At 35.5% G+C, this 10174-nt stretch overlaps 1 protein-coding gene across 1 annotated transcript; it reads left to right on the forward strand.

Moving 5' to 3' along the window:
- The first annotated feature begins 2124 nt into the window (after positions 1-2124).
- Positions 2125-3828, forward strand: LOC136043240 (uncharacterized). Its single transcript, XM_065728173.1, has one exon. It carries the CDS (start codon positions 2125-2127, stop codon positions 3826-3828), a length of 1704 nt encoding a protein of 567 aa, XP_065584245.1.
- Positions 3829-10174: the final 6346 nt, after the last annotated feature.

The following is a 10174-nucleotide window of genomic DNA, read 5'->3' on the forward strand; positions in this document are numbered from 1 at the left end:
AAACGATATCTTTCAAAATCTTCTTTTCCCAGAAATTGTACCCTTATCCTTGATGTAAGGTCATGAGGAACTTTCCTCACCAAGGTGTTGCTGATACCTCTAATTTTTTTTTTTTATATGAAAATCAAAACAGAATGTATACATCCAAGTTTTGAAAAAAAATTGATGCTATCGAAGTAGCTTCTTTTCAAAGGCAGCAGTACAAAATCAAAGAGAAATTGAAACAAATAGTCAAAGATAACAGATGCTGACACCAATGAAAAACAAAGGAAAAAATATATCTAAAACAAGTGGAAACTATTAAACAGACAGAAAAAGGGCTACTGAACCACCCCTGAGCCTTCAGAAGGCCATTGCATGAGTGTGCTTCACAGGAAACCAAACTAAATTTAAACATTTTCTTTTAAAGTTATAACACTTAATTGTATCGGATTAACGACGCTTTTTGAATACTAAGGTCCGTGCGTCGGCCCTGCAGTGCATTCCTTCTGCATGATTCGATCTTTAGGTCCCGTATTACCAAGCTAAGGTCAAACTCACTGCGCCACCACAGGACTTATAACACTTACAATTCAAAAATTGTTGTTAAATAAAATCTTGTAGCCTATTTTTTTAATCGCCAAGATTTTGACAAACCAATACAAATCTATATCAAATAATTAGTTTATTTTTTATTATTTTTTTTCACTCATCTTAATTGCTATGGTGATTTTATTTCATCTTCTCGTTTTTGTATGTATTTTTTACAAATTAAACTAGTGTTCAAAATACATACAACTTTCAATAAAACACAACTGACCCAACAGCTTTTAAAATACTTTGAGTTATGCAATAGCCATAGTGCTGATTGTAGTAATTTCTGTTTATGTTAAGTTTGACTCAATTATTTATTTTAGCTTTTACTTTTTTATGATTAATTCATAATGGTATACTTCTATATCATTGTGGGTTGTTATCACTTATATTAATTTCAGAATCTTTTAGGTTTTATCTCTTCATTTGTAGTAACTTCTGGTGATCTAGTTTGACCATTAAGATGTTATTTCTACTTATCTTAGGTATAAATATGGCTCTGTGTTTTTCTTTAAAAAATATCTTCTTTATTTGTTTTAATTTATCAGCTGAAAAAAATGAATATTCAATGTGCTTGGCACTGCAAATTTGTGGACTGGCTGTTGATAGACAATAACTGATAATATACAATTCTAGAATTTAAAAAAAGATGGCAAATTTATCAAACATTCCAAATATACAAAGAACTGGAAGATAATGCTTAAATGACAGAAGAATAAGGTAGAATAAATCTAAATATTTGGGACTGGTGTGGATAAATATTTAGTTGTTCAAGTCCCCATAAGGAAACACTATAAAATTCTGAAAACATCACAATAAATTACAAGATTATATTTTTTGAAATTACATTAAATTATAAATTAGCCTACACTAATTCTAAAAAATTACATCTGTAATTTTTACATGGTTTTAAGGTTTTGTTTCAAACTAAAAATCCCAGTATATTAATATTTAACAAACAAATGCTGCATATGTTGTGGTAGGCCTACAAACCTGGAGACCCTGTCTATCAATCTCAATCTAAATAACAAAAAGCTGTTCTTTTAATTTTGATCCCATTAATTTTCAGCCATTGACAAATGGTTGTTCAAATGTCTTTTTCTTTTTTTGCAGCCATGAAACAAAGTACATTGACTCAGTTCCTAGCCAAGAAGAACAAGAATAAATCCGATTCGTCTTCTGATTTTGAATCAGTTGTAAAACTCGACAGTTCCCCTTCCTCTTCTGAATCATCTGATGATGAAGAAACAGCTGAATCTAGCTCAACTGATAATCAAGAAGCGAGAAAACGCAAGAGTAGTCTGAAGCCAAACAAACAGAGTACTAACCAGAAGAAGCTGAAAATATCCAACAAGCCCAGAAAAATCAAAAAATCGAAATAAATTCTGTGATAAGTGGAAAATGGATCCTGAACTAGGTGGGTTTTTTAGTAAATCTGATATGAACAGTCAGCATGCTCATTGTAATTTATGCAAGAAAGATATTCGAGGAAGTATCTACAATGTCAAAAGACATGTCTAGTCTACATTTCACAAGAAAAACGTGCAGGCTATGACATGCACAGTGCCTGTTGACCAGTTTGTGCAAACACCGGAAGTGCAGAAGAAGCAGCTTTTTGACGATTCAGTTAAAGATGCTGAGTTACGCCTGGCAGGTTGGGTTGCGAAAGAGGATATTTCTATAAGAAAAACTGACTCATTGCTACAATACATGAAATCATGTTTCCCAAATGATGCTGTTTGCCAAGCATTAGCCTTGTCGAGAACCAAGACAACTGGAATAATCAAGAATGTTCTTGCCACAGAGGAAAAAGTGCAGCTTGCAAATTGGTTAAGGAATAACAAGTTCGCCATTATTGTAGATGAATCTACGGACAAGTCATGGGCCAAAGTTTTGGTCATCATTGCAAAGTATGTGGATGCTAATTACAATGTTCGTGAAGATTTTTTGGGTCTTGTTGACGTGCACGACGCGTCAAGTGCCGGTCAGAAGAACCTGATTATGAAATGTCTTTCGGACCTTGGTATACCTATACAAAATTTAATGGGTATAGGCTTCGATAATGCTAGTGTGAATACTGGGTCTGTGAAAGGACTAGGGGTGTTGCTTAAAGTTGAAGTACCAAATTTGTTCATTCTTGGTTGTACAAGTCACTCGCTCGCGTTATGTGCAACATACGCCACCAAAAAGCTACCAGAGGGTTTGGAATTATTCATTCACGACATTGTAAACTATATTGCAAGCAGCCCAAAGCGCCAGGACGAGTTGAAAAAGTGTCAAGAATTTGCACGTGTAGAGAGCCACCGCCTACTTCAAGTGGCAAACACAAGATGGCTATCATTGGAAGCCTCTGTCAAGAGAATCCTAGAACAGTGGAGTGCACTGATGCGGTTCTTCGCAAGCCACGGAGAAGGTGATGCAGCAGGAGATAAATCTTCGAAAGAAAAGGCAAGTCGGATTTCGGCTTGTATGAAGGACCCAAAGATTAAAGGTTACCTGTACTTTATTGCCTTTGTCCTTGAAAAGGTAAACGAACTGAATATAGAGTTCCAGAGCAGTAAAACTCGCATTCATAGGCTCTTGCAGAGTTTTAGAGTGACTTATCTTGCTCTTTTGAGATGCTTTGTGACAAAAGAAGCAATAGCAATCGCAGGAGATCCATTCAGGGTCAAACTAATTCCACCAAATTTCCTAAAACTGGAGGAGCTCAAGCTTGGGCCGAACACCCTGAACTATATCGCTACATCGTCTAGCGCAGGTCAGCTGAATAGGCAGCAAGTGCAAACAATCCATACAAACTGTTTGAGCTTTCTCGTCGAAATGTACTTGCAGGTATCAACAAGAATTGATTACAAGGATGAAACATTGGTGAACCTTCGTTGTATAGATCCTACCGTTGCCGTTTCTGGAAAAGTGGATACTATTGTTCCACTCATGATCCGTTTCCCAAACCTGCTTGGCGACAGCGAAGGTGAAAGTGACACTCTACGAGATAAGCTGGAAGTTCAGTGGACTAAGCTGGCCGACAGTAAAGAGGATCTCCCGAAATTTGAACCCAGCGATGATCCTGGAATCTTTTGGAAGCACTTGAGTGACGTCAAGGACTGCATATCTAGGCCAGTATATTTGGAAATTTCCAAGTTCATGTTGACATTGTGTGCTCTTCCTCATTCAAGCGCAAGCGCAGAAAGGCAATTTTCTATTTTGAACAATTTGAAAACAAAAATAAGAATCGTCTCCAAACTGAAACTGTGACTGCACTGATGTTTGCAAAGCAATATGTGATCAGACGCTCCGCCGATGCTGGAAGCAGCAACTCCTGGAAAATAGATGACAGTCTTCGTCTTTCATTCCAGAAGTGGAAGGGAGCATCGAGATCCACGAAAGTAAATCTCATTTTTAGCAACGCAACTGGCGTCGATCAAAATGAGAAGAGGAAATAGATTTTTGCGACTGATTCAAGAGTCATTCTTATTTTTTTCGAAAATGATCTTTAATAAACCAGTGATTTGGAAAAAAAAAGCTGAGCATCCGTAAAGGAACAGTAAACTTGACTCAAAGTTGACTCGGGGAGCTAGCTGACATATCAAGAATATGCCCTTAGTCGATATTGAGAGTAAGAAACATTCTAGGTACGACCATTGCAGTTCCCGAAAATTCGATTTTTGGTTTAGTAGAAAAAAAAGCAAAAAATTTGTGTGCCCGCAACTAGGAATCGAACCCCACGCCGTTTTACCGGTGTGACGTTTGACTATGGTCTACACGTAAAAAGGCGAACTTTTACAATACATAAGTGCACAATTACAGGTGCATAAGGGGCAAGGGCCTGCCAGCTAGCTCTGGGAACAATAAGGAGGAGTTTCGAGATGACAAAGAAGGGGGGTCCTGTCGACAATAAGTCCCTGTACATTTATCTAAGCCCCCAAGGCCGGTTTGATGACCGAAAGTTGCCTAGTCAAGTTTACTGTGCCTTTAAAGCCTCTTTACTGCGTAGTTCTGCTAGATGAGTCGAATAATAGTCCTGCTTTCGACCACATGCTTCACGCATTGCTTAAATCCGAGTGTATTTTTTCTCTTGGTTTTCCGCTAGAAAACCTTTAGCCTCGGAAATCTTTGCCTCTAAAAACTACCTCAGTTCAATACCACAGGTTTCAGTTCACTGAAAGATAAAGACTTTTCAAAACTAGCGTAAACTACTATCGAATTCTAATTGATTCTTACTAACAATAATTTATTATAACCTCATGTGATCCCGCTTGAAACACCTTGAAATAATTTTTTGGAAGTTTTGAATAACATATCAAAAACAAATGTTTTTAGACATTTAGATGTTTCTTAATTTTGTATAGCTGTCTTCATTGAATAGCTGTCTTCATTGGTAATCTGTTAACATATTTATGACAAAATACAGCTAGATCACCTTTGGAAGAAAGAGTACATTTGTTTTCAAAAAGCACTGCTTTTCTTAAAATGTACCGCAAAAGTACTACTTTTTTCAAATATACTACCAACTCACTACTTTGAAAAAAATGTACTAAAAAGAGTACAATTTTTCTATCGCTGGCAACTAAAAGCGCCACACAGCTTATTACGCAGGTGCGTACAATGCTTTAGTTAAAGACCGTGTCCGAAATCTTATTTCACAAAGAATGCTGCATCCGGATGCAGGGTTAATTCTGAATGCTCAGTCCGAAAGCTGTTTTCGTCATTTGTTCTTTGAAGCTCAAATCCCTACTCAACAGCAACTCAGAAGTAGGGGAAGAAACAGAATTCAACCATCAGATTGAAAATCCCAAGAGAAAATAAAATGTTAAATGTCTCCAGAACCATCTAGACCATATCTTGTAGGCTAATAGAACTCATATTTTCCATTACCAAGCTGCTGCTAAGAATCAGAAACACAAAGAATTGGGATTAGAAGGCAGTTGTGTTTATAGGGCTTGATTATTTAGAGCAATTAGATTTGTCATATATTTTACCACCTATTAACTGAATTTGCTTTGCCAAAAAGTTGTCTTAAAAAGTGCCAAGTTTAGAGAGTTTATGTTAATATTTTTTCTTGCTGATTTGAACAATTGTCTTTACATTTCCTTCTGTTTAAAGCATTTTAGAGAGATTATAAGTGCACCAAATGCATATTGCAGTCTCAAAATGAGCTTGTGGGAAAACAAATAGAACATATAATTTTTCTTATTTTGTATTATTTTCAAGACTAGAATATCACAAAACGAAGCTTTCATATTGCTTATTGTCTTAAATACAATTCCTGATGGAGTTTTTGTTGATACCTGTCTTAAATTTAATTTGTTTAAATAAAATGCATATTGTTTATGGGCAGCAACTGTGATTCAAGATTTTTTCAATATTTTCATTTTTCAAACAATTGTTGTTCTGTGGTGACATTTGTGTTCCTTCCTTAGTGGCTGGCTGTCTAGCTTGAGAATCCTTTATCCAAAGGGCATAGGTTTAATTCCTGGCATTACCAGTTTATTTGGTTTGGGACAGGGATCAGTGATGTGACTCTGTTAGCTCAGCTAGAATTGGCCCAACTTTAAAAGGTTACCTAAAGAAATGTGGGGACAGTAAGCAGGAAGGGCATGCAAAAGCATAGGATGGCTGGCCCCTAGCTTCCTATTGTACTTCCTGGCTAAAGGAACACCTGGTCCTTTACTGGCCTACTGACTTAGCCATATAAGCTTTCTTTTAAACTTATTAAACATAAGTACAAATGAAGAAATGCCAGTAGGGTAGTTGTTCCTTTTCAATGAATTGTTGATTTATAGACAAGAGTGTGGGTCATGAGAGATGGCTGGTGAATGTAACAGGGGGTGAATGTTTTGCAAGGTTTAAAAATTTAGGGCAATTGCTCAGGTTGGCAACTGAGCGCATAAGTAAAATTTGTGAATGGCTTTTCTTTGTGACTGTTATCTTTATGTAATGTCAAGTATTTTATAGTTAATCATATTGTTTTGTTTTAATTGCAATGGCCCTAGGACTTTAGTGTAATTAAACCAACTTACATCCATCCATTTTCTTCAAACAGACAGGAGTTCTATGTTCCCTAGCTTCAATAAATTCATATGCAATTTTGAGACCAAGGGTTACAGAGTAGGTCAAAACTTGCAAATGGAACTGTAGTGCAACTAATTAATTTGTAAGGAATGTATATAAATTTTAAGATTAAAAAACAATCATTTAGAATTCAAACAAGACAAATAAATAAATAAAAGTATCCCTTTACAACCATTTAATGAATTGTCACAAATGTTGGTCACTCTTAAGATTGAAATGAACAAAGCTTCAATTACGAATCTGTTTTCTTTCAACAGACTGAAGGGGCAAACCTCCATGCTTTGACATATTCAATCTTACTTTTGGGCTCTATTCAATGGGAACTTTCTTTGGATTTTTTTTTTTTTTACCAACTAAAAACAGTAGGGAAAGCATCAGGTATAAGTGACTTAAGAGACATGACAACATTTAGAAAAAGCTACATGCAACCTGATCTAAATAGGGATGCTATTGCAGAGTATCAAAGAGAAGCCTACAGGTATATCCCAAATACAGTAAAGGCATATTACAAAGAACAGGTTCATAGAATACCATTGAAGTGGTAAAGAAACAAGAAAATTGAGATTATAAGATTAACAAGAAACTATGAAAATTGCAAGTACAGTACTAGCCTCCTTCCAACAGGACAAATAAGGGGATTCACACCCCAAAGCTCTGACTATTTTCAACCACACCTTTAGGAGCAAAAAAAAATTAAATACATTTTTTTCACATATGTCAAATATGACAGTTGACTTAGGAGTTCAGGGTAAGGGATTCAATACTCTGTGGTGCCACCAATGAAAGGACCCTTTGCTGTCATAAGCATTGTTAATCCTAGCACACACCCACACTCAAATATAACATTCTGTAAAATCATAAAAATCTTAAACAGCAAAAATAAAAAACCTTTTATTTTTGATAAATATTATTTGAAAAAAGGACACTACAAGGCAAATATCAGGTTCATCAGCATACTAAATTTGATGTGACAATGATAAAATCTGTTGAATCTTTTCTGGGATCAAATGTGTTAACTATAGATAACACAGACATTGCAATATCTATTTGTCCATCCATCTGTTTGATTAAGATTCTGAGACTACAACCCTAGGTCAAAAAGGCTAAGGCGTTTTAAAGTTTTTTTCATTGACCTGAGGTCAATTAGGGAAGAGGAGGGGGGTTCTATGCACAAAAAGTAGAATTTTTTGTTGATTTGCTGAAGTTAGTGAAAGGAGCATATTTAAATGAAAGATGGAATAATATACATAGCAAAATATCACCAAATTGGATCCTACTAGAATTTATCAGATTTGTTTAGTATAATTTCAAGAATAGGTAAGGTGCTGTCTCTGATAGTTGACCTTTAGATCAAAAAGCTTAAAAATAAATTTGTGTCTGATAGACAATATAGTTAAAGATATGTAGTTAAAGGAAAAGCTACCATATTTTGATCCCTGGGAAATTAGTTTAAAGCCCTATCCTGATTAGAAGAGGTAGCTCACATCAGGTTACTCGAACATAATTCTAAAGGACCTAGACCATGGCTAAAATGCTAATACTGCACTGATACTTAGTCAATCATACTGCTATTTCAGCTTATTTGTATTGTGATGTTAACAATGGGTTTGCAGCTTTAATATGATGATTGCTTGAAGACAGGATTATCACCCTATTTAGGGTAGATCAATTTTATTTGAAAGAAAATCATTTGGTAAAATTCTAGTTGATTGACTTCTTGCAATCTCAGAAAGGGGTTGTGTTAGAAAAATGAAACTTTCAGGGATGCATCTACAGGCTATGTCCTGGGAAGGTACTTTGAAGTACCTACCCTCTACTCCTTCTACCTCTAGAGGGCCCCTGACCTTCAAAATATAGGGTTATAAAAGTGAAATCTTGCAAAAATAGATCTTCTATTGAATGAAGTACAACAAAATTGTTTTCAGCTTCACAACTTTGCTCAATCCAAAATTTATAAGGTTTTAAAGATAGGCTATGCCAATACATTTCCTAAATTAAAAAAAAACAACATGGATATGGCTCAGAATTCTACTCATACCAGGAATTGTATTTTCAGAACTAAAGGCAGAGAAAAAGCAACTGGTAACTAAAACTTAAGATAAAATGTTGTTTTGTCAAATTTTCAATTTTGACAAACCTATTAAACTTGTCAAACCTGTCATGTAGGCAAATTTCAGGGCTCTCTAGAGGGAGAAGGAGTGGAGGTGGGTACTCTAGAATTCCTTCCCAGGATATACTTTAGCCTGTAGACCCACCCCTGAAAGTTTCATTTTACTAACCTTACCCCTTTCTGAGATAACAAGAAGTCACTCAACTAGAATATTAACAGACTTTATTAAACAACTAGGCCTATCAAAAAACTGCTGATCACCTATTACTCTGCTTAGAGATAATCCTTTAGAAGGGCATTAGAAATTTTGTGTTTTCTCTTTGTTTAAAACAGCTTAATTTTTTTGCTTCAAGAATAACAGAACAAGAAGTCAATGATCATTGTAGCCTATTTACCAGTTATCATACAATTAAAGCTCTATAATCACTGAGCAAGGTGAAGATCTACATCCTTAATAATAATCATCTAAAAGCTGCTGATCACAAATAATTTTTTTTTTTAAACTGAGATATTCTTAGCCACTTACACTGGAAGTTTTTTTTGTCACACATTTTTGGAATTTGAAATCTTTCCGGAAACAGATCTTTCTTCCTTATGCTCTGGTCTTCCTGTTGTTGTTGTTGTTGATTCCAACGTTTTTGGAGCATGAATCAGCTCCGTCACGTACGTATCAATCTTGTCCAGACAATGTGTATGGAGAATTTTTAAGAAACGATGACTACTTTCAGATTAGCGAATCACTTAGAATCGTTATTTGCAGATTCTTTATTGTGGCAAACCATTTTTTCCACTAGTATAGGCCACCTACGTCAGACCACCCTAATTAATTCTATAGTATATACAGCCGTAAATTACAATTTACATTAAATTTCGTGGGAAACACATTAAACTTATACAATATATTGAATACATTAATAAACATTTGACTTGATACAACATGACCCAAGACTGTTAAAGCACATCGAATAAACTTGAAGTTCTAATAAAACAACCCAGTGCAGAACAGACACCCTACGAGCCCACGGAGGGGGCGGATGAATGACCCACCACCGCACGGAAAGTAAAGGCACCAAAGAGCTTTAGAACTTTTCTTTTTAATATTTTCACGCTGGATATAATACTTTTTACACGACATTATAACATGGCGGACATCTTCATATACATTACATACAATGCAATTTGGGGAGTCAACCAAATTCCATTTAAAGAGAACAGAATTCACTTTAGCATGGCCAGATCTGATTCGAAATATTGTTGTGGCAATTTTCCTCTCACTGTGAATTAGGTCCAATGGAGGAGGCTTAAAATCATATAGATCCAAGATTGTATTAGTGGACTTTCTTGTGAAATCAGCTTTCTCATCAATTGCGGATTTGGCCTCATAACCCTGAATATATTCACTCAGGGACAAGTTTACAT

Source organism: Artemia franciscana, unplaced genomic scaffold (assembly GCF_032884065.1).
Source record: "Artemia franciscana unplaced genomic scaffold, ASM3288406v1 Scaffold_3841, whole genome shotgun sequence".
Lineage (NCBI taxonomy): Eukaryota > Metazoa > Arthropoda > Branchiopoda > Anostraca > Artemiidae > Artemia > Artemia franciscana.